Genomic DNA, 26,432 nt, shown 5'->3' on the forward strand with positions numbered 1-26,432 from the left:
AAAAAAATACTTTGAATATATATACATAAATTGCAAGTAAATAGAATAAATGTCACTCACTCTTTTTATTTAACCTGCATTGATAATTCATTCAGTGGCACCCGATATTTGGAAATTGTTTTCCTTGCGGTTCTTCACTTTTTGGGGAATTCTCTTTAACTCTTTTTTCGAACCTGTTCTTAACAAAACTTAATATTCTAAAGGAACGATATCCGAATTCGTGTTTAACAAACTTATTCTACTCTTGGATATAACTTTCAAAATTTAGTTGTGTTTAAATATGTTTCAAATTATTTTTCTTCCACTCTTGAGTGCTACGATGTATTTTGCGGCCAATGTCGTAAAACCTGTCGACTTCGGTGGATGGATTCTGCTGGGCATCCATTTAACAGCTTGCTCCTTGGCTACGGGCTTAGTGTACTACTATATGACTGTATAGTACAATTATTCAGTAAATTGTAAGTTGTCTGCTCAAGTCTCGAGCCTTTGACTTAATTCCTTATACTCCCATTTTAGCGCTGGTGGTTCAATGAAAGGAAAAGCGCTGGAGTGAATGTATTTGAAAAAGATGTATATGTTTATTTTGAAAATCGTAAATAAATTAATGAACATTTGAAAGTTAAAAAATAAACATAATATGTGATGTTGTGATGTGAGTGGCGCTCAAGTCCCCAATTGCAGTTATCAAGATGAAACGGACTTGGTGGTTGGCTATGCGAGTTACTAGTATAACTACATATCTATGATGAACCTTATAACATGATGATGACTATTTGGCTAGGCGCCGTCTTGTGGTTGGTGTGGTGGGTGTGCCAGCTGGCGGTTTTGGTATCTGCAAATAGAACCGATAAAGCTTTATATGTATACCAGCGTTAATTTAGACCTCTCGGGCTTACCGAACGTATGGGCTTCGGTGTGAGTGAATTGGCTGGCGGTGGTTCACGTGGTTGTGGTCCATCAGGATGTCCTACGACAGTCACGGCGACCGGTCTTTGCTCCGAGCCGACGCGTTCGATGCTCTCGCTGCGTGAATTGGAGCCGGAACGCTTGAACATGCCGGACAAACGATTACGCAAATCCTTCTTGCTCGACCTCATGTCGCTAGCTACGCTAAGGTCTGAATCAGATCCTTGAATCTACGGATAGAAGGAAGGAGCTTAATTAATTGACTGATTTGTTTATGGACTGCTGTTGGCTTACCGATATTTCACTCTCGGAATTGCGACTGCTTTTCGTCAGACTGCGTAGTTTGCCCATGAGGCTCTTTTTCTTTTTGCGCGGTCCCCGTGGCAAATCACTTTGTGTGGAACCGCCTGACAATCGAGAATCGAGTCGTGAGTCTAGACTGGAGTCCCTCACCAGGCCACCAAGTTCAGAGTCAATGGACTGCATAGATGAGACGCTGCCATCATCCTGGCGCCAAATATTCTGCAAAATCAATCAAATTAGGAATATCCCATTCTTGGTTCTTAGCTTTGGTGCTTACCTGATCCCGTTGAATGGAGTGATCGAGGGAGAGACTCTTGCGTATCAAACTGCCATTGGAAGAGTTGCGTGAGATGCGTCCACCACGCTGAGATCCCGCCGCACTTGCCACAGAGCTGGTGCTGCCATGGTGATCGTTTTCTTGCGATGCGGCGCGACGCAAATTCCCGCGTCGCATGCGGCTACGTTCCTGTTCGTCCTCGGTGAGGCGCTGGAACTTACGCAACTCCTCTGAGGCTTCGGCCAATCGGGCCAGCACACTGGTGATCTGGGAGCTGCTCAACGTTGGCGAGGGACTGCGACTACGTCGCACATTTGCCTGCTCGGGACGCAGCGTATGCTGATCCCCGTAGGACGACGATGCATTGCGTGCTCCGGAGGCGCCGCCAACGATTTTCAGATCAGGTGCAATCTTTACCAGCTCGTCGACGGTCTGCAGAAGTGCGCCTACTTTACGCTCGCCGCCATCCTGCTCCATACGACGCTTGATCAACTCCTTTTCATAGCGTTCGCGCTGTCAGCAAAGGCAAGAGAATTTAATTCAATACGATAAAGGGATCTCGGATGTTGTTACTCACCTCGCGTCGCAGCTTCTCGTTGGAGGTGCGCAGCTTGGCATGCACATCTCGCAATTCCAGAAGATCGCACTGTAGCTCTGCAATCTTCTTACGTCCTTCCTCCATTTCCTCCTCCGTGGAGCGTTTGGTCTGATCCAGTTTACGCTTGGACTCAAGTCGTTCCTTGTCGCGTTCGCGCTCCACTTCGAAGAGCGTTTGGCGCAGATCGCGTGCCAGCGTGGACGTTTCCTGCAGCAGACGTTGCTGATCTTCGCGTTCCTTTTGCCAGGACAGTTCCAGTTTCGTCTTCATGCCGGGCAGCTTGGTGCTGCCAGAACCAATGACACGCTCCTCCTCGAACTCGTTGAGCTTGGATTGCATCTCGGAGATTTTAATTTCGTTAGCGCTGCGCTCGGACACAAGCTCCGTCTTCACCTTGCTGGACTCCAGTCGCGACTCGACTAACTGATCCTCCAGGTGACCAATCTGCATTGATAAAAGCTGGGTAAGTCTCTAAACACTTTAGTGGGTGAAGCTGCCTCATTTACCTGTTGCTCCAGATAAGCAATCTTGCTTTTGTCATCGTCATCGCTGCTGTGCATTGAACTGCGACTCTGGCGTCCTGTATTATTAGCTTTTAGATCACCGATCTTCTTCTGCGCCACCTCAAGCATCTGCTTGAAGGCATCTCGATCTTTTTTGAAGCGTTCACATTGACGCTGGAAAGCAGTTATAACTTTAGTAAGTTTCTTAGGGTTAATTCGTAAATTGAACTCACCTGCATAGAAGTCAGCTCCCCACTCAAGTTCTTCACTTGCTGCTCATAGCGTAGTCGGGTCGAAGCCACCTCAGACTTGAGCTGCAGCTCGGATGCTTGTAATCTGCAAGAAAAAAGGTCCATCAACTTCTTTCTGCATTCCCTATGCATTCTCTACTCACTGCGTCTTCAGTTCCTTGATCTCGGCCTCTCGCCTAGCGCCGTGTCCATTGAGCGAGGATTGCGCCTGCTCGATGCGATTAAAGTCGCTCAGTTTGCTGTTCAGATCATCGTTATCCTTGCGCAGCTGAAATACTAGATCAATATTCATCTCGTTCTCCCGACGCAAACGCTCATACTCGTGCTCCTTCTCGGCGAGCTTGTTCTTGAGCATGGAACGTTCATGTTCGCTGCTATTGTTGTTGCCCGCCTTCAAGGCTTTGAGCTCAAGTTCATGGATCTTTTTCTGCGACTCGTTCAGCTTGCGAGCCATGTCGGTGCGCTCAATGCGTATGGTGTCCATCTCGGACAATTTGTACATTGCCGAGTTTAGTTCTGACTGCAGGCTCTGCTTCTCTGTGGTTAACTGGGCCCGCATTAGAATTGTTTCCTCTGACAGTTTCTCCCAGTGATTATTTAGATCCTCGTAGCGTTTCTGCTCACCACTCAACGTTGTCTGCGTCTCTTCTAGCTGCTTTTTGAGCTCCTGCACCTGTTTGCTGTCCGATTTGCTGGACTTGGCCTTCAGTTCCTTGATGTCCTTCTCCAGGGATGTCTTTGTTTTCTCTGCTGCCTTCTTGGCACTTAGCAGTTCACTGTCTAGCTGTGTGATCTTCGATTCAAGCTTCTCTCGTTCCTTGGCCTGCTTCTCAGAGTCCTTCTCCAGGCTGGATACCTTCTCCTTCTCACGCTTGTGCTGCGATTCTAGGGAGGATTTGCTAGTCTCACTCTGCTTCAGTTGTGCTTCCTGCTTCTTTAGTTTTTCCTCATGATCCTTGAGCCTGGCCATAAGTTTCTTAACCTCATCGTCGCTACCCTTAAGCTTCTGTTCCAGTTCCTTGGTCTTGCTACTGCTGCCATTAAGCTGCTTCAAGCGTTGCACGTCTCCCTCGGCCAACGCCAGTTTCTGCTTGCACTTTTGCAGCTCCTCCTCCAGCGATTCCTTGTTCGTCTGCAGGGTTTTTAGCTGATTGGCGCCACAACTACCGACCAGCACACGCATCTCACTGATCTCATCCTCAAGCTCTTCTACCCACTTCTTTAGATGACTCTTTGGCGTCAGATCGTTAACTCGCTTTGGCGTTCGCGTAGGCAATTTGCCATCTGCCTCCAGCTGCATGCGCTTGACCCGCGCCGTCAGTTCGTCGCGTTCCCTTTGCGCCAGTGCCAGAGCATCCTTGAGCTTGGGCAGCTCCGCTTCGACATTCTTCTCCACCGAACTGGACTTACGGAGCGTCTGCATCTGTAGACGCTTGTTCTCCTTGGTCAGCTTGTCGTTCTCGGTCTCCAGCGATGTTAGTTTGCTTAACTGAGCACGCATCGTTTCCGCACTTTGCTCCTTTTCCTGCAGGTTTTTGCGGAGCACAGCCAACTCCTCATTCAAGCTCTTGAGCTTCTTCTCCGCCGCACTTGAGGAGGAACCACCAAGGCTGAGTAGCGATCCTTTGCTGCCATTGTCCTGTCGCAGCTTCGACTGCAATTCACGCACATACTTCTTTGACTCCGCATTCTCCTTCTCAAGATCCTCGACTTTTAGGCGCAATATCGAAGCCTCCTGTTCGTTGAGCTCGAGCAGAATGCGCAGCTCGGCAGGATCGTCCTCATCTGAGATTCCCTCATCGCGATCGGCGTGCACCTCGGGTGCCAAACGATGTGCATGGGGCGCAGGACTTAAGCGGCGAGCTACAGTTGAAAAAGAGAAATGTGTTATTTATATTTTTATAGTAGGTTTTAATTAATAGCATGCTGATGCTGGTTAGATACTTTTCTTGGTTAGTCGCAATTAAAAGTCGCGGGTTAGTCACAGTTTATGAGCAGCCGTAAAAAAATGGCAAAGATTATCGGCTGATTAAGCGCATGAGAATTTTATGTTAGTTTAACATATTAAATCGATTTAAATGGACAGAGGATTACAAAGTAAGTCTCAGTTTCCCATTTAAAGAATACTTTTTATTAGATTAGTAAATCTTGCAAAAAATGCTGTGTCAGTATGGAATATAGAATCTTTCTAAAGTGATTGAGTAAAAACAAAATTTTGGATCGTACTTCTTGAGCGCGTTGCCATTTTTTTCAACTGCATCATCAAAGACTCATTTTCATCCTCGAAACGAGTCACCTTTTTCCTCATAAGTTCAGCCTGAAATGTAAAATACGCATTTGATTTTCATGTTGATTATTGATTATCGATTGATTGAATGATTATTTGGTAATTCCATTTTAAAGAGTTCGTATTCGAGGATAAAAAGTTTGCCCTGGCATGTGCTAAACCAATCTCTAAAGCCGACACCGATGATCGCTAGCTACTTGGGATTAGCTTTCAATGAACACAATAATAAATATATGTATTTACACAGAGACGAGAATTTTTTAAGTAATATTAAACAGAGTGAAACAACAACCAACGAATTGAACTAAGCTATACAATTAGAAACAGTTCACAGCCAGCAAGGATCACAACAGCAGAGAGATCTTGTAGAACAGCAACAATTAATGATCCTATCGTGTCTTAATTTCTATAGATTCCTAACGTCGTTTCATCGCTTAGTTCTTTTAGAAGCAGTCCTAGAACATCCTATAGCAACAAACTCGGTCCCTTTATTCGCCTACCCCAATAAATGTCTAATCCAGATTGCAATCATTCCTAATGCAGGATAACATCATAATATTGATAGGTCCTCTTACGAACAGTTCTAAAAGACCCCAAAATAGAAAATCCGCTTGCTAAGTTGTATTGCAATTTGCAAGCATTAGGAACCATCCCAAAAGACCCTGCAACCATTCCTAAAGCAGGATCACATCACGTAAATATGTTAGGAACGGCCGTATCTTTATCCAATCTCCTTTTTGAGCCTTGCTGGCGTGAAAGTCGTTTGTGGTACTTTAGATACCTGCACTAGCCCCAGCGAGCAAAACGTGAGAAATAGCACTGGGAAAGAGCAAAGAGTTGGCATGTTGAGCAGCTCTGGTTGAAGTCGTAGGTGTAAAAAGCGACATAAATGGTGAAGATTCGCGTTCAACGGAAACACGTCGAGTGTTGAGTTCTAAATGGGTTTGTGTCGCAATTTCGCTGCAGTCAACCGCAAGAGTTTGTGTGCCTAATTCTATTGTTGCAGGCAAGATCGGTGTATTGGAAGAGGCATCAGCTTGGGCGATGACCACCGTCTGCGTGGCACGTGGAAACGCCATAGGAATGGCAAGCATGTCACCTGTTTGAGTACCGCGATTGAGCTGAGAACGCTGTCGAGAAGCTTTAGACCTGAGCCGTTTAAGCTTCAAGTTTCAGTGATTAATCAGTATTCGAGACGGGTTTGCTTAAAAGCGTCGATGTCTTACCTCTTCTTCGGCAAATTTTAGTTGGTCCTTGAGGTCAGTCTCACGTTCAATGGAGTCCTGTAGCTCGCGCTGTAAGTGCTGTGGATCTTCCTGGGATCCACCACGAGTTAGGGACTCTCGCGTTATTTTGGCATCCGCAGACGTTGACTTGCCGAGGACTCCCAACATAGGTGCCTTCTTCTTGCCGGGATTACGAAGCTCCTCAGCTTCCGTCTGCATATGAGAATAATTTTTGTTATGCTGTTGCGATTAGTATCACTATACTAGACTCACCTGTAACTTACGTGTGAGCTCGCTAGAGAATCGTAACTCCTCCTCGAGCTTTTTCACTTTTGCCGTCAACTCGGCATTGAAGGTGCTTTGTCTTTCCTGCTCAAGTGTCTCGATCTTCCGTTCACTCTTCTTCAGCTTAAAACTAAGGATGCGACAGTTTTTGGTCGCCTTCTCTAGATCCTTTTGCAAATTGGTTTTGGCTTTGACCTCCTCGTCGCGGAACGTATCTTGGACCTCATCCATTTCCGCTTGCAAATTAATTATCTCTTTTTTAGCCGATTGATTCTCCTCCATGAGCTCCTCACAAATCTGCTCAGCCGCCTGCAGCTTGCGCTTCAACTCCGACTGACTTTCCTTGTGCTCGAGCTCCTTCATGCGCTGGTTTAGCTTGCGCTTATCCTCCGACACACGATCAAGCTGCTCCTTCATGTCGTTCAACTTCTGTTGCAGTATCAATGCTTCCGAAGCTGCAGTTCGATTAGAAGCTGTATCCATTGAGGCCAATCTTCGAAGTAGTATGTCGCTCTTTTCGCGCTCCGCTCGCTCGGCACGGGTCTTCATCGCCTCCAGTTCGATGCGTAGCGTAGCCATTTGATCCTTGAGCGTTGCAGCTGCAGTGGCTCCTATGCTCGGAGACGTTGCAGCCGGTAGGGTTTGTCTTTTAAGCTCCTTGCTGCTGTTGATGCTGCTACTGCTGCTGTTGTGGTTGCTGTTGCTGTTATTGATTTCGGTCTCCTTTCGTCGTGTGCTGCTCGAACTGGAGCTGGAGGAAGAGGCTGTGACTTTGGTTTCACTGAGCGTTGGCAAAGGGTTTGAGACAGCAGGCTTGGGCGTGACGGAGGCAGCAGCGGTTGAGCTGGTAGTACTGACTGAAGAGGCTGCGGTTGTGCTCGCAACCTTCTTCGGCGGTAACGAGGCACGTTTGAGTTCCGTCTGCTGGTTGAGTGAAGTGCCAGACTTACTGCGCTCCGGTCGATCTGGCGGTGGCGGTGGTTCGGTATCCCTGGGAAGTGATAGGATTAAATTGAATTAGATAGGCTTTCCTCGAGTGCCAGATGTCAACTTACTCATCGCGACGTGGCACAGAGCGTTCCCGGCTGTTTTCCCTGGAGTTAAGACTGCGCTGCTTCTTCAGAAGATTCATTTTACGCACACGCTCGGCAAGACTGTCGGTCGATAGGATGACTAGCTCATCTGGAATACTTGAAGTTTTACTAGGGGAGGAAGTGACACGGCCTTGCGTTAGCGTTTGCTCCACCTAATAAAACACAATATATTGAAACGGATTAGGGCACAGATTTTAAAGAGATTTTAGATTAGGAAGCTTACCTCGTTGATGTCCAAAGCGGTGGTGTGACGACGCGGCGGCACCGGCAGCTTCAAGGTGACAGCCACATTGTGATCGTCCACGGGTCGTGACCCCAATGCCACAGAGCTTGGACGCTTTGCCACCAACGATGATGACGAAGCGGAATTCTCGACAGCCTCATCGATATCGGGTGTGGAAGCCCACGACTGCGGACGTTTCTTGAGCTCTACATTGAAGTGGACAACTGAGTTGAGTAAAAAGCAGCATCAAAAGTGCCAAGAGTGCAAATACAAGCAGTTGCAGTCACAGTGACAATCACGGACGGTTCACACAGTCACAGTTACAGTTCACACAGTTTATGTTGGTTTTGGTTGGGGTCCACAATGACCACAATTGAAGTTAGCCAATCAAAAAAGAGAGCGCAGCGCATAATACGATGGTAGTAGTTAACATTTAACGTTATGCAGATTAGTGTTGAGTGTGAGATAGAGAGACAGTGTACGAAAGAGACAGATAGACAGAGAGTTATGTAGATGATACGAGCACACGTTACAGTAAATTTGTGCAAGAGTTCAAGATTTTAGTTCAGTTCATGAACGTTACAGTGATCAAAATAACAACCAGGACCCGTCTTAACAGCTCGCTGTTAAAGCCCGACTTAACACGCCAACTGCTTTATGAATTGAAGCAAGCAGTGCAGTCGGAAAGCAGTGTTTTCTAAAGGAGCGTGTTGCCAACTACTTTTTTTTAATGGTGCAACGTAATTTTAAATTTGAATTTATGAAATACTTGAACAGCTGTTTGAGAAAATGGGTCAAAGTTTTACAAAGTTAATGCAATAATAATAATAAAAATAATTAATATAAATACGATAGATGTATCGTTCTTATTATAATAATAATTATTATCCTAAGATGTGAGTTCAGCTACAGTATCTAATGTCTGAATATGAATAAGCCATCTATTGAGCTACTATGATTTTTACTCTCATTCAGATTGCAGTACAATTAAAAATTGCTTAGAACTTAACAATAACTTAAAAAATTCATTTTAAGTCGATTTAGTATGAAACAAAGTAATTTTTAAACAGAGTTACAAAGTCATAGAACAGAAATTAGACAAAGAACATTAAGTTTTAGAAAGAACGTGAAACTAATGATACTTCTTAAGATAGGTTCAAATAAACATTAGTTTATAAATCAGAAATACTAAAATCTTTCTTCTAGTAAAGTAACTTGTAGCAATGTTTGTAAAGTAAGAATCATACCTATATCATTACTGTTGTTGCCGTTGGCGCTCGTGAGGTTTTGTGTCGATGTCCAAGTGCGAGAAGATGGCCTAATAACAAAAGTTTAGTTTAGTCCTTAGGCATTGTCAAGGCTTTAGAAGTTTCTGCTTACCTTGAGCTTTGGGCATCGGAGAGATTCGGCGAGGAGGCGGCCACCTCGTCGCCCCCTCGACGAGCGCCATGTTCTTTGTAATCACGAAAACATCGCTTACATCTGGTGGGATAACGTGTCTGGGGATGAAAGCCGAGCGGGCAGAGCTGATCGCCTTTCAGCGATGGGTACAGATGATGCATCTGTATCTATATAAATTGTCAGCTTTTCTTTTTCTGTAAGAACACAACAACAAAACACCTCAGTGAATTGAATACACATTTTACACAATTTAGCTATTTTTGTTAATGGGATTGATCGATAGATCCGATGTTACTTCCACTAGGCAATGCACCTTCAACTTGCAGGGTATTCAACTATATTTAAACAACGAAGTGGAATTTTTGGCATTGATCCAAGTAAGCAGAAGAATGTTGTACATAAAATGTAGAACATTTTGTGGCAAAGAGATCTTTCGGTCTCAATTTTATTTGCTATTCCGTAATGCTGTAAACCAATCAAGCATTCAACAATCTTTGTCTTGTTCTTATGATAGATGCGTGTGGAAGCAGTTCTTAAGTAACTCAATTTCATTGGGCGAATATAAATACATTTTAATTTTTATCATTACTTTCAAGTCTGTGTACCATTAATTTGCACTTTGCTAGACGCTTTGATTACTTTCAATAATTTATAAGCAATTTCTAAAGTAAACACATTCGAAAATATTTAAAGTTAATTTTTAAATCAAATTGTAAGGTGAAAATCTGAAGAGTCTGAAATTACCTGTCTATAATTTGCCATTAAATTAAAATTTACGAGCTAACACTTTAAAAGAAAAAACACTGAAAGGCGTCCTGATTCAAGAGGAAAGAGTCAGTAGGAGTATGTGAGTGTTCAGGCAAACATAAGTTTATTTGTAAATATAAACAATAACAATTGTTTACACTTCTTTTGTATACAATTCTAGAGAGAGAGAGAGAGAGAAAGAGAGTGAAGGCAGCGTTTGCTCTCTTCACAGGTGGGCAGCACGCGCAGTCGAAAAGCTTTGCTTTGCGCATGTTTTCCCGTTAGTCGATTGAGTGCAAATTGTAATGCACTCAAAAGAGCGAAGTTCTTGTTCACGGTTCGCGAAGAGAGCAAGCCCTGGGGATCGGTGTCGAGTTAGTCTTGTTCTCTTTGTAGGAAAGGGGCACAACATTGCAAATGGCCCAAGCACGTTAAAAATAATTATCAACGTTTTTAGACTGTCGCATTTTGTTTTTTTTTTTTATTTTTGAAGTGAATTTAGTTTGTCGCAAATATAGAAAATTCTTCGACTTACACAAAATGATGATGCTGCATTTAGATGAATTTGAAGCTGGGCAATTAGGAATGGGGCCACGGCACAGCTGCTGCATCTACTGCTGCACTGCTGCTGCAAGTTAAGCGATAAATTTACCGCATTTATCGCAATCGCAGTGCGATTAATTGCGTAACCGCAAATAAACTCTTCTATTGGTTCCCTTTGAATCACACACGCACACACACTCACATACACAGATATCCAATCAATGTTAGATTCATATGAATTTCACCTTTAATTCCATTCACTTTGAATTTTAATAGTTTGCACCTATTTAAATTGTGTTTTTCATTTTGTGAAATTTTCTATTCACGTTTTGTCGATTTTTGGAATTTATTCACTTTATTCAATTTTACGGCTGAAAAATTAGCTGTGTTTTAAAAATAGAACACAATTTTCTTGAATGGCAGCGCACTTTTCATATATTTTCCACATGAAATGCAATTTTTCGACTTATCTTCAGTTTTTTTTGTCCCGCACAGATTACAAAATATATATTTGTGTTTACTTTTCCAAATTACAAAACAGACAAAAAATCGATTGAATTATTCTTCCAATTGGATTTTTCACTTGACGCACATACGCACACATAGACATGCAAATACATATATAATTTGGGATTTCTTTTGATATAACAACGATCGTCGCTCGAGCACTCGAAATATACTTATACAAATCGCTACATCTCTTTCGCACCAATTGCACAGGCAAGCAAATTTCTTTTTATCTTTGCGTTTCGTGAACGCTGTGAACGTTTTGAAAATCGACGAGAAACTAAATTTAAATATTTTGAAAAAGCTCAAACTAGCCAGCCGCAGATTGAGGACTGCAAGTGGCTGATTTACGCTCTTTCTCCCTTTGCTCTCTTGCTCTCTCTTTTTTTTTAACGTCCGGAAAAGATGCGAAAATCATTCATACCCTGGAATGCAAAAAAAGCCTTTACGCTTGGCTCATCTCCCGAACTCGTAGAAAGAGATACACTAAGGTTTAAAGCCAAGATTACATGCGATCCACAACATCCACATTTTGGTAATTAAAATGCCAGCTCAGTTCATTATATGGAATTTATTAAGAAATCATAATGTCGACAGGATACAACATGGATTACAAAATGTGTGCGTGTGTATGTGTGTGAATGTGTATTAGATTTAGATGAATGAATGTTTAGACATTATTCAGTATGTATAAATTACTTATGAGATTATTAGTTGCTCTATGAATGCTCTAATGCAGAGTAACCATAAGTATGTATTGTATTGTATGTGTGCGCTAAGTGGGAGTGGTGTGTATGTATGTATGTATTAATGGGGTGTATGCTGTTTTTGTTTGTTTGTTTGTTGTTAATAAGACGAAAGCTTCGAAAGCGATTACAAATTAACGATGATTGAGTGACGATGACGATAACCGCTATGGTAGTGCAACTCTGATAATTGTTTATCATGTCGCGCTTTCAGCCGCAATCGGCATCGTGACATCCTGGTCTTCCTCGTGTTGTTGTTCGTTTGGCGTCGTCGCTGCAACGGCAGCTTTCCTGCTCTCACTCTCTGGCGTGCTTTGAGCAGCAGGTCCATTATTATTCTCATTGGCGTGTGCATTATTTTCCACAGTTTCCACAACAACGTCTCCGGCAACTGTGACTGTGGCAGTGTTAACTGAACTACTATTATTGCTGTCAACTGGCGGATCTGGGCTGCTGTACATCTGTATGACTGAATTGTTGTTCATGTTCTCCACCGAGGCACCCGATATAGACAGCTCATCGGCCGACAAATCGTCCGCCATCCCAGCCTGGCTGTCCGTTTGCACCGCCTTCTCCTCCGACAGATGATCGCCTTCGCGAATTGGCCGCTGCGCTGAGCCATAATGTTTTGAGATATCGAGCAGTTCACGCAATGTTTCATTCTCCATGCGCAGCTGTGAGATTGTCTGCAGTTCCCGCTGCACATTCTCATCGTCTGCCGTCGCCGCCCGATGCATGACGGCAGCCATTTCGTTGATTTTGTCACGCTGATCACGTATCACTTGCCACAGGCGTTCGTTGTACAGCTCTTTGAAATTGAATTTGCTGTCCAGCACCTTGGTGACTGTGTGCTCGCGATACTTTTGCATCATCAGCTCCATGGCGCGCTCGTAATCCTCAATGCAGATCTTAAGTTCGCGATTCTCTTTCAGTATCTCGGAGCTGTTCACATTCTGCTGTTGTATGCGGTTCACCATGTCCACATTCGTTTTGTTGTTCGAGATGCGATTGAGACTCTCGATGTCGTCCTGGTATTGTCGCAAACTCTCCACCAGACGATTGTTGGTCTCCGCCTCTTCGAGCAGCGCTGTTCCCAGTGCATCCAAGTCTTTGACGCGACTAGCCATGCGCTGCGCATCCATGATCATCTGTCCCACTGATAGGTTCGACATGTTTGCCAATTTTTGTTTTCCCAGCTCCGTTGTTTTTTTTTGTTTGCAATCTGCAACAAAGAATTTAGCTTTAGTTTCAATTGGCGTTGCTTTTTTGTCGCTGTGAGTTCACAATCGAGTTTGGTGTAATTACGTTGTAGTTGGGCTTAATGTTGTGGTTTCTTCTTGCTCTTTTCGACGCTCATTTAAATTTTACGAAACAATAAAACCACCAAAAATGAATTACTATTAGAAATTTTGGTACGACCCAATTATTAGGTGGTTTGACAGCTGACTAGATGGGACTATCGATGCATCGATGTGTTTATAAATTTTCAAAACATCGATTTTCGACATATATCGATGGTTTTTGGAAAAATAATAATAATTATTCTTTAAAGATAATTAATTCAGGATTTATATTTTTGGGAGCTTTAAAAATGACACCTTTTTCTCTTAATACCTGTATCCCGGTGAGGCAAGAAGTAATTTCAAAAATATACTACAACAGAAAAATCCAGATATTTGTCAACTGGTTACACTTCCATGGAAATGGCAGTTTCCAATCCGTGTGTGAGAAAAGGCGCGCCATTTTATAAAGCTTGTTTTGTATTTTTCGAAAAATCTAAACGCGCGGTTTTTTTTTTTTGCGTTTTTGGATATACCCCTGTCACAGTTTGAATTTGCGGTTATAATAAATCTACTTTTGAAAAATAAATCAAAAAACAAGTAACGGCATTTTTCCAAAAGCAAAATTTGGTAAGTGGCTGCAATTTGAAGCTCGAAAAATACCATAAATATCACTTCTGGTACTTTTTCAATAAGTATGGTATCACAATGCTGTTATAATGGAAGTGAGAAACATCGATGATACTATCGATGCATCACCGTTATTGCATTTTGAAAACAACCAAATTTATGCAGGACATTTTATTGAAAAAGACAAAAAAAAAAACTTGATATTCATTAAAATTTGCTGAAATATGCCAAAATACAGAATTATTTTTGGATAAATCCAGAACAAGGCGCGTTCATTAAACAGCTCGCTAAATCCGTTGTTCCTATAAAAATATATTTCAATTGTAGTTCAGAACTAGCCACAGACTATGCCAATGTTGCCAGATGCTCTTAGTCAAGAAAAACTATCGGTCATCGATCGCTTGGATTTGAATATCGCACATCAACTAAATTGTTGTTTAACAAATAGCAGTAACAGGCGTTGTTATTTAGTACAAGGCAGAGCTACGATCAAAGGGTGCGGCTTTTCAAAAGATTTGTCTAACAGCGAAATTAGATTTATGTTTGATGCGGACGATGCAAGAAATAACAGAAGTTCAAATAGATTGCGATCTAAATGGTCTTCTTGGAAGAGTTCAAAGCGCTCACAGTTTGTTCTTCGACACTTAATTGCTTCCGCTGGAACAACAACAATTTGTCGGAAAGTTAGCAAAAAATTTATTGTCATTACAAAACTAAGAAGCTAATCAGTACAGAATTGCGACTTGAGTCGACAGATGGAAGACTAAACTACGAGTATAATTACGAGTCGTATTTGTTATTACTAAAAACTATAGTTAAAAAGAAATGCACATGAGAGGGCTAATGTTATCCTCTCTATATAGTATAAGTAGGTAATACATATAAGCTAATTAAGTACTTAGGTGCTATGTTGCAATTTGTATACATAAGTACAAACTCGTGTCATTTTTTCGCGCAAAAGTTTAAAGGTTTAAAATCAGAGGTAGAAATTCGAATTCGAATCAGGAAGCTACTCGAAACCTTTGTAGCCCAAATAAGGCCACTACCGGAGGTAGAGGAGTGTAGAGCATACATCGTTTATAATATATATAGGCTAAAGATCACTAAAAGACTGCTAGACGCCAACGCTGTTCAAGCTACCAGACGAGAGATTCTCCGAGCGACTCGACAGACGTGTTCGCTTCATTATGACACGACCCGGCTTGTTGCCCGACGACTGCAAACGCGGGCTGTCTGCCGAATTGTCTGTCGGCTGATTAAGATGATTATTGTTGCCACCGGAGGCTGCTGCACGTTCCAGCGTGCGCTGTGAGCGTCGCAAAGAGTTGGACGACATGCGTCCAAGTCCATTGAAGCCCATTGTCTCCGTGGGTCGCTGAAAATAGCCCATGTCCTGGCCCAGATCCTGTGCATCCTTCTCATCAAGCGTTTGCTGCTGTTGTTGCTGCTGCTGTGCCAGCGGATTGAGTGTGATGTGAATGTGACGATTGCGCGGTTTATTCGGCGAACAAGCGCTCAACGGCACAAAATCCTCTCGCAGCTCGGCGAGACGCGGCTTATGCTGCTGCTGCTGATTGTTGCGTGAGCTACGTCGCCGACAGAGACACAAACATGCGAAGAGCAACAGCAGCAGCAGCGCAGCTCCGCCACCAATTGTGCCTGTTAACAATGGATTCATGCGGAACGTGTCATTGTGACTGGGCGTCGTCGTGTCCAGGCTGTTGTGCAGCGTTGGTTGAGCAGTCGTTGTTGTGCGTGGTCGTTGAGTGCGTCCCTGCTTCAAGGCACTAAACTCGGAAGCAGCTACAGCACTAAACGATTGCAGCTTGAATTCATAAATGGTGCCGGGTTCCAAGGCGCCAATCTGAAAGCTGCGCGATGCGGCACCATCGATGGTGGCCTTTAAGTATTCGCCGGCCGACGACGAGGGACGATAGTAGGCATAGTAACCGGATATTAGCTGCTCATCGGCCGAGCTATCCAAGCGCCAGTGCAGCACCACTGCGGTTTGTGAGTACTCCACAATCTCCAGAAGATCGGGCACTGGCAACGGGGCCAAGGCAGCGCCACGCTGCAGAAAGAACTTGCTTGACGTATTGCTCTCCTTGTTATCGTTGTTGGAGTAGACGGCCATGATGCGAAAGCGATAGCTACGATCTGCTTTTAGTCCCACTACGGATGACGTAAAGTTCTTGCCACCTTGACGATCCTTGCCATAGGTAATGTTGTCGTTGGTCGTGTGCCAGCTCTTGCGCTTGTTGCCGCTGCCATTGTTCTCGGGCAGCATGCGATACTGCACCTTGAAGAATTGTATGGGCAATCCTCCGTTGCGCTGCACCTGCCAACGCAGCATCACCGATTCATCGGAAAGTCGCGTCACATTTGGCGCCGAGGGCGGCACCATTTCTTGCTTCTGCTTGCGTCCATGTCCATGGCCATGACGATTGCCGCCCTGCTGTTGCTGATGTTGTGTCTGCTGTTGCTCGCTACCCGACGCTATCTGTTTGGGATTCACCTGGAGCAGCGTGCCAGCGCTGTGCTCGCCCAGAGCGTTGCGTGCAAAGCACTGAACATAGCCCGCGTGACGCTTCTCTACGCTGTGGATTAGCAACGTGCCATTTGGCTGCAGTTCTGCCTCCACATCATTGGCGCTGCTCTCGCCATTGAGGAGCCAATAGATCTGTGGCTTGGGCATGCCACTGGCCACACATTCCAGTTGCATGCGTTCACCCTCGTTGGTCAGATTGGCGCTCGGCGGCAGCACAATGAGTGGCGCCTGCTGCACTTCCAGCTGCATGCTATGCTCCACAGCCGGGCGCTGGCCATTGTCTAGAAAACAAATGTAGCTGCCTGCATCTTGTGGCTGCAGGTGACGGATTTGTAAACCAAGCGCCAGCGTTTGTGTGCGATTATTGTGCAGCGCACTTGGTGCATCAGGTCTACTCCAGACAGCTTTAGGTGGCGGATTACTGATGCCGGCACACAGCAAGATCAGCGTTTCGCCAGCACGTGCTATCAGCTTGCTGTGCTGTCTTTGTCCCGCCAACAAATGCGGCGCCGACGGAGGCAAAGCATCGCGCCTCGTAACCTGTAATTCCAGGCGACCCGGCAACGTAACGCGCACTCCAGACGCCGTGTTGGTGGCCACACAGCTGTAGCTGCCGCTGTTGGCCGTGGAGACGTCGGCTATCAACAGCGTTCCATTGGTCCCCTCCGTTTGTATCTGCAGTCCGTTGTGATAGAAACTCCAGCTGGGCGGCGGATTGGACACCACTTGACCGCAATGCCAGATCAGCGTATTGCCCGCGGGCAGTTGCCATTGCGCTGCATTGCTGGTGGCATTGCTAATGCTGGCCAGTTCCAAGCGTGCAGCAGTCGAGGTGACAGCCACAGGACCAAACCAGGCGATACAGCGATATTCACCAAGGGTTTCAGCTCGCACTTGGAGACGCAGCCTGGAGATGTCGTTGTCGTGGCTAATGGTGTTATTGTAATGCGACTTTGTCTTGAGGTATTTCACTCGACGCGTGTGTGAAGTGGAGGACGAGGAGATGGAGTTGGGAGCTGGCGCTGGAGACGAAGCTCCATTCGAAACGGTCCGGCGGCAAACTGGTCTCGCATACCAAGACAACCTCGTCGCCCAACGGCGCCACAGTGGATTCGGGTGCGCGCACAATGCTCACGCCTGGCGAAGAGGACGAAGAGGAGGCGGCGGCCTGCAAAACCGGAATTGCTGCAAGCAACGACGTCAGCAGCAGCAGCGGCAGCGACGTCGACAGCAAGCGTCTCATTTGGGGGCTGCAATAATTTTGTGATATATTCAATATACACAATGCCACAGCTTTGCCGAATGTTAAATATATAAAATATGTGTACGCATTTTGCTTACCTGATTCTTCGCATGCGTTTTCTATACTAGGTTTTTAATTATTTTTGTTTTTTTTTTTTTTTGTCTTTCTCTCGCGCGTTTGCGTTTGCGCAGTTCCACAGTATATTTAAATTGTTATTGCTTTATCGCTGATTGCGCGCTCATTATCAGCGTGTTTGCCATTTAACGTTTACAACTGATGCGCACTTAACGAGCAACATTTACGAAAAACAAATAAACAACAGCATTTTATATTAATTCAACAGCGATATTCGGATGCTGTGAGTTGCGACTGCGACGCCAGTTCAAGTGTTCAACTGGTTCGTTCACTTGTCCACCAGCCATCTGGTTCACTAACTACTAGTTCGCGCTGCTTGCATTTCATTTGTAGTATAGCAGCGTTGCATGTGTGTGTGCACCCAGCTGAAACTCAGCAAGTGATTTTGACGCTTACCTTAAAGGAAACATTATCCCTAGAAAAAAGGATCTCTAATATGCAAATATTTATTTTCTATTTATTGTAAATAATTTATTTAGTTGAACTATTTTGAGTTACTTGTCAACCAATAAAAGAAATGAAAACCAGCATTTGCACTTTGTTGTAATTCAACAAGTGCATTTGGCGCTTACGCTAAATTAATATTACTTTGGAAGAAAGTATATATAATATGTATTTTAAGGACTATAAATATAAAACTAAATCATGGCTATTAAATGTAACTGCCATTAGCATTAATTATTTTATACTTTTCTTTGACAATGAGCAATTTAATAAATTTAGACCCCTATATCTGCAATTAATCAAATTTAGATGTGAATCAATAAAACAAAATGGTTTCCAATTTTTTATACAATCTAATTTATTAATCGTACTTAGAACTAACATTAGTTAAAATGCTATTTAAGTTTGATGCACTAAGCTGGCGGCTTTTGCACTTTAGCCAGCTCTGCTTTGAACTTAACAATAGTTTCGCGGGCCAATTTCAGTTTATCTTTCAGCGTAACAATCTCGCCTTTAACCTTTTGCTTAACATTTACAATGTTATCCAATGTTTTACTCTTCTTTTCCTCAACTGAAATTATAAAATGTATAAGAACTCATTTTTATTAGGTAAATACTTTATGCATATGACTTACAATCCGTATCGTGGTTAAGCAATCCATTGGCACTCTGTTCCGACAGCATCAAATAATGTTGCATTATCTGTGTAGGCTCTTGAAAAACGATTTCCTCGTATGACTCTGAAACCAGGCCTTTTTTCGTATCCATGGTGGTGGAGGAAGATGTCAGTTCACCGTCCACAACAGGTGATTGAAAGAGCTTCAAAATGTGATAGCATGTAACAGGCCTCTCTGACTGGTCGTTGAAGTAAATCTTGATGACCACTTCGAATTCACCCCAGCCAGTCTCAGTGATTTCATAGGGCGGCTTAACCACAATGCGATTCGGGTTTGCATAGCTCTCGTGCAGTTTAAAGTGTACCTTCTTTACATATATGGACATATCCTCATTATAGTACGGCTTTAGATACACTTTCCATTGATGTGTATGTCCGTCTTCCTCCCGCTTTTTGCCGAAAGAGCGCGCAATGTTGCCGTACACAATGGGCTTCACAATGGTCACGCCTTTGAGACGACCACCCGCTTCAGCGTTAAATTCAGTCATAATTGTTTATTTTGCAATGAAATATTGTATTATTATTTGTTTCTTTGAATAATTTTTGTTTGTTTAGCGTTTGTTTTGATTCACGATGTCCACAGGCAGCAGGGATGTTGATATGATATTGATATATCGGCATCTCATTCGCCGCGATATTTTCGTATAGGGATGTATTTTCGATATATAATAGATTATTCGATAATACGAGCTGTACTTTTATATATCGACGATATATCGACTTTTATGTTGTCATCCCTGGTTGATAATTTCCTAGACGCCTCCGCGTCAATAAAAAAATCTGGCGCAAAAGAGAAAAAATTAGTAAATAATTGCTAAACAGCAGTGAAAAGTGTTTAAATATATTGATAAACACAGTTGTTGACAGAACAACATGATGGCGCGCCGCGGTGGAAAGCGCATTCGTATGGATGATCCACCTCCGGCCCCAGAATATGAAGAATTGCATAGGTAAGAAGAAGACCAATTAGAAATTATTTACATTTACTAAACTTCAAATTTTTATGAAAGCGATGCATTAAATGAAAGCGCTTCGGATGCTGACAGTCCAACAAAGCGCATGACTAGGCTGCGTGCTCGAGGAGGAGTACGTGATAAGCCGCCCATCATCGATGACGATGAGGATGAATTCTTTGCGCCCGTTTCACGTAAACGCAAGACGCCCCAGACTCGTAAGCCGCCAGCAGAACGCAAGGAACGCATTGAGCGGCCGCGCAAGGAGCCTGTGGAGAAGGCGCATCACGAGCGCATTGACAATGAGCGTGAAATCACCACAGACGAAAATAGTTTATACTACATAGTGCGGCACTCCAAGAATCCCATTGCGGTAAGTCAAGTCTTTCTCCCTATGTCAGATTTAATTAAAAATTTAATATGTAGAGCATTGTGGACCAATGGATTGAGCAGTACAAAGCGAATCGGGAGACGGCGCTGGTCGCCTTGATGCAGTTCTTTATCAATGCCAGCGGCTGCAAAGGCAAAATCTCCGAGGATATACAATATCCTGTGGATCACACGGCTATCATTCGTCGCATGACAGAGGAGTTTGATGAGGTAACCACTAATAATCTTAAAAACAAATGAAACTCACTAGCTAAAGCGATGTATTTGTACAGGAAAGCGGCGAGTATCCTTTGATTATGACAGGCACACAATGGAAGAAATTCAAGAATAACTTTTGTGACTTCGTGCAAACGCTTGTCAAGCAATGCCAGTACTCCATTATCTACGATCAATTCTTGATGGACAATGTTATCTCGCTCTTAACTGGTTTATCCGATTCTCAAGTGCGCGCTTTTCGTCACACAGCCACATTGGCAGCCATGAAGCTAATGACTGCTTTGGTGGATGTCGCTCTACTTGTCTCGAATAATTTCGAAAATGCCGCCAAACAATTTGAAGCCGAGCGCGTCAAGGTAAAAGAGACACATATTTACAGCTTTCTTTTTGAGCTGCATTTAATGTCAATTTATTTTTGCAGTCACGTGATCGACGTGCATCGGATCGCTTGGACTCGCTAATGACAAAGCGATCGGAGCTGGAGGAAAATATGGATGAGATAAAGAGCATGTTAACGTACATGTTCAAGTCGGTGTTTGTGCATCGCTACCGCGACACGCTGCCTGATATTCGTGCCATTTGCATGGCAGAGATTGGCATCTGGATGGAGAACTATCCGCAAAACTTTCTTGATGATTCCTATCTCAAGTACATTGGTTGGACGTTGCACGATAAAATTGGCGAAGTGCGTCTGCGTTGTTTGCAATCACTGCTGCCGCTCTACGACAAAGAGGAGCTCAAAGGCAAATTGGAGCTTTTCACTTCGAAGTTCAAGGATCGCATTGTGGCCATGACGCTGGACAAGGAGTTCGAGGTGTCCGTCCATGCCGTCAAGCTGGTTATTAGCATCTTAAAGTGAGTCCAAGTTATAGAAATAATATTGATAGATAATAATGGAAATGTAATTTTTTTGTAGAATTCATCCAGAGATATTGGCCGACAAGGATTGTGAAATCGTTTACGAGCTGGTCTACTCATCACATCGCGGCGTTGCCCAGGCAGCTGCCGAGTTTCTCAACGTGCGATTATTCCATTTAACCGCCGACATGGAAGAAACGAAAACAAAACGCGGCAAACTCAGATTGCCCAATACACCATTGATTCGCGATCTTGTGCAATTCTTTATTGAATCAGAACTGCACGAGCATGGCGCTTATTTGGTGGATTCTTTTATCGACAGCAATGAGATGGTGCGCGATTGGGAGTGTATGACGGATCTGCTGCTCGAAGAGCCCGGTCCCAATGAGGAAGTGCTGGACAATAAACAGGAATCCACACTCATTGAGATTATGGTGAGCAGCGTTAAACAATCTGCCTCGGGAGAAGTGCCAGTGGGACGTGCAAGCAACCGCAAGTTCACACTTAGCTCCAAGGAACTCAAAGCCATACAGGATGAAAAAGTTAAGCTGACGGAGCATTTCATTGTGACGTTGCCAGCGCTGTTGGAAAAGTATCAAGCGGATAGCGAGAAACTGGCCAATCTGTTGGCAGTGCCGCAATACTTTGATCTCAATCTCTATACAACAAATCGACAGGAGGGCAATCTACAGGCGCTGCTCGACAAGATAAGTCAGGTGATGTGTATGCACACTGGTCGCGAAGTGCTCGAGACTTGCGCCAAGACGCTGGAGTGCCTTTGTGCCGAGGGCAGCGCCACCTACACACGCTGTAACATTGCGCGTTCCAATATCATCGAGAGTGCGGTCAACAAATACAAAGACACTATTGTGGAGTGGCGCAATCTGATCTTAGGTAAGTCCCTTTATGACACAAGATTTCTGTGCCAATGCGCTAACTTTTATTCCTTTGGCAGGCGAAGAAACACCAAATGAGGATGACATCTACAACATAACCATAACTCTGAAAGTACTCTCAATTTTGTATTCATCGCACAACTTGAATCCGTGGGATCTGTTCAAGTCGCTATTCCGTGACGTTGAGGAAGCACAGTGCAAGGACAACGTTGAACGTTGTCTGCCCAATGAGGCGTTGGCCTATTGCATTGAGGCCTGTTACTTCTCGATCAGCTGGGGTCTCTACTACGTAGAGAACGATTGTGAGGCGCTGAATGTGGCCGAAGTTGTTGGCGAGCTGCGCAGCAATTTGGACAACTTTATGGCCGCCTGTTTTGAGCTAACTCGCGACGGGCCCACAGTGCAAATCCAAGAGGCTGTATGTAATGAGTTGATAAAACAATTGTATATATATTTATAAACTTTTTCCTTGACAGGCCTATCAATCCATTTGCGATCTGCTGATCATCTACTCGGATCAATTGGCACGCAGCGAAAGCGAGCACATACGCAGCTTGGAATACAAGTCGCGAATGGACGAGCATCTTATACTTGACAATTTCGTGCAGCACTATGTGTTCTCTTTAAAGCAGGTCGTGGCCCAGGACGAGACACGCATCGAAGAGCTGCACAAGAAGCGAAACTTTCTCGCCTGCTATTGCAAGCTGGTCGTTTACAACATTATACCCACAATGCGAGCGGCCAGCATATTTAAGTACTATGTCAAGGTTTGCAAATAACTTTAAGTATTTGTTGATTTTATTTAATTATGTCATTTCGTTTTGTAGTGCTATAATGAGTATGGTGACATTATCAAAGCAACGTTGGGAAAGGCGCGTGAAATCAATAAGGTTAACTTTGCGATGACACTACTCTTGAGTCTCATCACGGTGTTCAAGAGTCTGCTGGAACAGAGTGATGACGGCCCCGTATCGAAAAGCTCACAGGAGTTTATCGATCTCAAGGAATTGGCAAAACGTTTTGCTCTCACTTTTGGCTTCGATGCACTCAAAAATCGCGAATCTGTTGCGGCCATTCATCGTGCCGGCATTTATTTTGCAGCCAAAAAGCAACCTGACGATCCAGTGCGTGCTCCCACTCGTCTGCTGTTCCTCGAAGTGCTCAACGAGTTCAACTACAAGCTGTTGAAACAAGATAAAAAAGTTATTATGGCATTTCTCGACAAGGTCATACCACCGGGAATGCCCTCGAGTCGTGCCGAGGAGTGGCAACCACTTGTGCTCTATCGCAATTCGCTGCTCCACGGCGAAACTGACCAGGCGCCGGTGGCCACACGTCGCGCATACACACGAAAGCGAAGAGATCACGGTAAGCAGCAAATTATTTGACTAAACTACTGAACTTACAATTGAGAAATTTTAAAAATTTATTTTTTTTTAGATGAGGATGACGAAGAGGAGGACGATGATGAAGAACATAATGATCCTGACTATAGAGGCTAAGCTCCTCGAATAGGAATCAATCACACACACTTGTACAGTACACACAGAGATTTAAGAATAAAATGTAGTTATTAAACTGATTTCAACGTTGATTTAAATCAATCAAGTTTTTTATATTAGAAATAGTTATCGAAAACGTTTATATCCAATATGTAACTTTTATTAATCTTCATTTAATGGCAATCATAACTTATGATACTATACAGCTATTTATATACAGCATCATTTTCGGGGGCAAGCTTTATTTTTCATTATTTTTAAGCATTTTTTAGTTATATTAAAGCTGCTTGCATAACTTTGTTATCGCTTTCAATTGGCTTAAATTATAAAACAAAATTTTAAATCGATCGTGCCGAGAAAAGATTTTTTAAATGAATGAAATATTCACTGATTCGCACTAACATAAACTAAACATATTTAAAATATTCAATATTTCAATAAGAATATAATTCTGTGTGATTTAAAGTTTTAACAAATAATATTTGAGCTGGATAAAATATTCATTCTTGAACTAATACCTAATACCCTAACTTATTCGTTATCCAGAATTCCAAAATTTGCTTTAGTAAATAAGATCTTACAGACATTCTCGTAGCTCAGATCCATATCCCAAGATAACCAGTCACTTAAAAAATTAGTGGATTCACTGAACAACTGTTCGCTGTAGTCACATGCAGCTGGAATGGTGATATACTTGCGAACTATGGGAAATAGAAGAGCGTATTTCGGATTGGATTGCCACCAGATAATTGGATCACTCTGACGATCTAATCTTGCCTCCGAGTTGTACAAAAATAATAGGTTTTTGAACTGATATTGCGCCTCCAGGTTATTGTTGCCCAATGCAAGCATATTGTCGAGAAATGAATTAATCTTCGAATCGGTTTTTACATCCGCATTGACATTAGATGAATTTACATTACTCTTTGCTGGATGCTGCCGACCTTGATTCTGAATGCGGCTCAGTTGCGTTAGCATTTCATCGGTCACAAGCTGTACCTCTTCTTGGTTAAAGAATGCTTGCTTATAGCGTGGATCCAAATACGTGGCCATTAGATATTTGATGTCCCGGGTCAACGGGATGCATTTGTTCTCGAGTTCCTCCAACAATTTGCCGGCAAAAGAGCAAATAGTCTAAAACCAAAAACGAATTGTTAGACAAGAATATATAAATTATTATTAAAATAACTTGCCATTGATGAAGCGTAATTGTGGATATCGTTCCGAAGGGAATCCTTCACAGCGGCGACTAATGGTATAACCGAAGATGCCGTCGATTTACTCCAAATTTCTATGACTTCCTCTATGGGCTGTATCACTCGATTGCATAACTCAATATTCTCCCATTCATCTGGATAAATCTTAATCATGTCATTATTGTTTTCCTCGGCATAAATAGTGAGGGCATCTTTGACTTGCAGTAAACTGGCTTTTAATAAAAATATCGAGTTCCATTTCGGGGAAAGCTCTTCATCATCGAAGATCGGAGGAATCTCAGCCCGATTTAAACGGTCTTCATGAATGCATTTTAAGTGATTGTAAGCAATTGTGGATTGCTGAAAGTATTTAACTATTTGCATACATTTCGCATCCAATTGCTGGAGTTGCTCATTAGCATCGAGTGTACTTTTAACGCACATCTTCAATAGGGAAGTGCTGCATACGATTCGGGAATCTGGGACGCAAGTTCCTTCATTCTTTATGATGAAATTTATCTTATCTTTGGGCAGCTGAAGTTCTGTAACAGTGTTGTCAATAATTTTGCAAACATTACTGGAAACGTCTGTCATGAATTCCTCATCCATTGGCTCGCATTTCAAACGAAATAGCCGCGCCTGGAAGTCACTGGAAATGCCATAGCCGCTCAAGGTTAGTAATCCTTGTCCGCTGTCACTGTACAGACTTGTGACGAGTGTGAGCGAATCCAACGTAGAAAGCTGCTGCATCAGGTGCGAGTGCATACGCTGATAGACATCTTGACAGATTATATTCACATAATAGTTAATGGGTCTCAATGCATAGCGTGGACGTAATACTTTCATTAAATCCGAAAAACCAACACCTTCAATCATATTAAAAGACAGATCTTTTATTAGCATTTGTACCAACGACTTATCAAATGCATTGAAGCCTCCCAATGGATCTGCATTCTAAATGAAGGAAATGAACATTTTATTGCGCGCCAAGTACTGGAAATGCTGTGCCTACCTGTAACCCCAAGTGCGAGCGAGATGACTTGCTGCCACTCATTTCCGTTTTCGCTTTGTAAGTCAAGTCTGTTTTGTTCAACGTTTGAAATTCAGCAGGATGCTTGCTTTTTAAATGGTTGCGCAGACAGGTTGTACCTCGACCTTTTCTTGAAAAGTTCTTTTGACAGAGACAATACTTTGCTACAGTTTCACTTTCTTTATCGAAAAAATTCCAAACGCGACTTCTTTTGCTGTTCCGCCTTACATCCGCTTTGTCGCAGCTCTGCGTAGCCCGCTCGAAATATCTATATATATAAATGTATATCGACAACGATGACATAGTGTTGCCACTTAGCTTGATTGGTTGATTTTAAAATTACTGGTACTTTACACGATTCTAAATCAGCTCGTGCTTTCGTCCAAAATGTAAAAGAAATGTTTCTTGCCGCAATATTGAGAAGAACGCAAATGTAGATAGAAATCACATCACATCCCGTATAGTGTATGTTTAATAAATAAGTTGGTGTAATCAACAATTGTTTTTCATATCATTTTTACTAAAAGCGTAATTATAG

At 43.2% G+C, this 26,432-nt stretch overlaps 6 protein-coding genes across 9 annotated transcripts; 1 reads left to right on the plus strand and 5 right to left on the minus strand.

Annotated features, from left to right (window-relative positions):
• Nucleotides 1–176: 176 nt before the first annotated feature.
• LOC133845443 (myosin-1) lies at nt 177–10,767 on the minus strand. Of its 4 annotated transcripts, none has more exons than XM_062279925.1 (16): nt 10,637–10,767; nt 9,334–9,548; nt 9,201–9,271; nt 7,954–8,159; nt 7,692–7,882; nt 6,625–7,627; nt 6,352–6,564; nt 5,065–5,155; nt 2,982–4,701; nt 2,821–2,923; nt 2,591–2,761; nt 2,064–2,528; nt 1,487–1,999; nt 1,201–1,428; nt 897–1,136; nt 177–832 (listed from the first exon to the last, which is right to left on the minus strand). In XM_062279925.1, exons 2-16 carry the CDS (start codon nt 9,513–9,515, stop codon nt 770–772), a joined length of 5,460 nt encoding a protein of 1,819 aa, XP_062135909.1. In that variant the 5' UTR covers nt 9,516–9,548; nt 10,637–10,767; the 3' UTR covers nt 177–769. The 4 variants fall into 4 exon arrangements, with proteins under 4 accessions (XP_062135909.1, XP_062135895.1, XP_062135901.1 ...); XM_062279911.1 differs by lacking the exon at nt 5,065–5,155 and adding an exon at nt 5,907–6,288; XM_062279917.1 differs by having other exon boundaries at nt 7,954–8,177.
• On the minus strand, nt 10,637–13,069 carry LOC133845474 (FGFR1 oncogene partner 2 homolog). The gene has a single exon (XM_062279944.1). The coding sequence runs from the start codon at nt 13,067–13,069 to the stop codon at nt 12,095–12,097; it is 975 nt and encodes a 324-aa protein (XP_062135928.1). The 3' UTR covers nt 10,637–12,094.
• A 1,421-nt stretch (nt 13,070–14,490) lies between these two features.
• On the minus strand, nt 14,491–17,983 carry LOC133845502 (interference hedgehog). Its single transcript, XM_062279977.1, has 3 exons — nt 17,697–17,983; nt 17,373–17,605; nt 14,491–17,326 (listed from the first exon to the last, which is right to left on the minus strand). Exons 1-3 carry the CDS (start codon nt 17,708–17,710, stop codon nt 14,922–14,924), a joined length of 2,652 nt encoding a protein of 883 aa, XP_062135961.1. The 5' UTR covers nt 17,711–17,983; the 3' UTR covers nt 14,491–14,921.
• A 527-nt stretch (nt 17,984–18,510) lies between these two features.
• Nucleotides 18,511–19,469, minus strand: LOC133850717 (YEATS domain-containing protein 4). Its single transcript, XM_062286883.1, has 2 exons — nt 18,813–19,469; nt 18,511–18,748 (listed from the first exon to the last, which is right to left on the minus strand). The coding sequence occupies exons 1-2, from the start codon at nt 19,339–19,341 to the stop codon at nt 18,591–18,593; spliced, it is 687 nt and encodes a 228-aa protein (XP_062142867.1). The 5' UTR covers nt 19,342–19,469; the 3' UTR covers nt 18,511–18,590.
• Nucleotides 19,470–19,589: 120 nt separating this feature from the next.
• Nucleotides 19,590–23,766, plus strand: LOC133850715 (cohesin subunit SA-1). Its single transcript, XM_062286881.1, has 10 exons — nt 19,590–19,803; nt 19,864–20,179; nt 20,233–20,406; nt 20,469–20,768; nt 20,834–21,267; nt 21,329–22,164; nt 22,226–22,584; nt 22,643–22,933; nt 22,994–23,534; nt 23,607–23,766. Exons 1-10 carry the CDS (start codon nt 19,727–19,729, stop codon nt 23,666–23,668), a joined length of 3,390 nt encoding a protein of 1,129 aa, XP_062142865.1. The 5' UTR covers nt 19,590–19,726; the 3' UTR covers nt 23,669–23,766.
• A 318-nt stretch (nt 23,767–24,084) lies between these two features.
• Nucleotides 24,085–26,210, minus strand: LOC133850716 (zinc finger BED domain-containing protein 4). The gene is made up of 3 exons (XM_062286882.1): nt 25,877–26,210; nt 24,862–25,818; nt 24,085–24,802 (listed from the first exon to the last, which is right to left on the minus strand). Exons 1-3 carry the CDS (start codon nt 26,195–26,197, stop codon nt 24,200–24,202), a joined length of 1,881 nt encoding a protein of 626 aa, XP_062142866.1. The 5' UTR covers nt 26,198–26,210; the 3' UTR covers nt 24,085–24,199.
• Nucleotides 26,211–26,432: the final 222 nt, after the last annotated feature.

The sequence above is a fragment of the Drosophila sulfurigaster genome, chromosome 2L, assembly GCF_023558435.1.
Source record: "Drosophila sulfurigaster albostrigata strain 15112-1811.04 chromosome 2L, ASM2355843v2, whole genome shotgun sequence".
NCBI classification, from domain to species: Eukaryota; Metazoa; Arthropoda; class Insecta; order Diptera; family Drosophilidae; genus Drosophila; species Drosophila sulfurigaster.

Excerpts from the sequence above, each read along its gene's own strand:
- LOC133845502 (XM_062279977.1), bottom strand. Across the intron at positions 17,327-17,372 it reads GAGCTTCGTCTCCAGCGCCA|TGAAATACCTCAAGACAAAG; the intron begins GCTCCCAACTCC and ends ACACGCGTCGAG.
- LOC133845474 (XM_062279944.1), bottom strand. The coding sequence starts at position 13,069 with ATGTCGAACCTATCAGTGGGACAGATGATCATGGATGCGCAGCGCATG.
- LOC133845443 (XM_062279907.1), bottom strand. The coding sequence starts at position 9,515 with ATGCATCATCTGTACCCATCGCTGAAAGGCGATCAGCTCTGCCCGCTC. Across the intron at positions 2,529-2,590 it reads TTGCTTATCTGGAGCAACAG|ATTGGTCACCTGGAGGATCA; the intron begins GTAAATGAGGCA and ends TTATCAATGCAG. Across the intron at positions 1,137-1,200 it reads ATTCCGAGAGTGAAATATCG|ATTCAAGGATCTGATTCAGA; the intron begins GTAAGCCAACAG and ends TTCTATCCGTAG.
- LOC133850717 (XM_062286883.1), bottom strand. The coding sequence starts at position 19,341 with ATGACTGAATTTAACGCTGAAGCGGGTGGTCGTCTCAAAGGCGTGACC. Across the intron at positions 18,749-18,812 it reads GCTTAACCACGATACGGATT|TTGAGGAAAAGAAGAGTAAA; the intron begins GTAAGTCATATG and ends TTATAATTTCAG.
- LOC133850715 (XM_062286881.1), top strand. The coding sequence starts at position 19,727 with ATGATGGCGCGCCGCGGTGGAAAGCGCATTCGTATGGATGATCCACCT. Across the intron at positions 22,165-22,225 it reads GTGGCGCAATCTGATCTTAG|GCGAAGAAACACCAAATGAG; the intron begins GTAAGTCCCTTT and ends TTCCTTTGGCAG. Across the intron at positions 22,934-22,993 it reads TATTTAAGTACTATGTCAAG|TGCTATAATGAGTATGGTGA; the intron begins GTTTGCAAATAA and ends TTCGTTTTGTAG.
- LOC133850716 (XM_062286882.1), bottom strand. The coding sequence starts at position 26,197 with ATGTCATCGTTGTCGATATACATTTATATATATAGATATTTCGAGCGG. Across the intron at positions 25,819-25,876 it reads GCTCGCACTTGGGGTTACAG|AATGCAGATCCATTGGGAGG; the intron begins GTAGGCACAGCA and ends TCCTTCATTTAG. Across the intron at positions 24,803-24,861 it reads ACAATTACGCTTCATCAATG|ACTATTTGCTCTTTTGCCGG; the intron begins GCAAGTTATTTT and ends TTTTGGTTTTAG.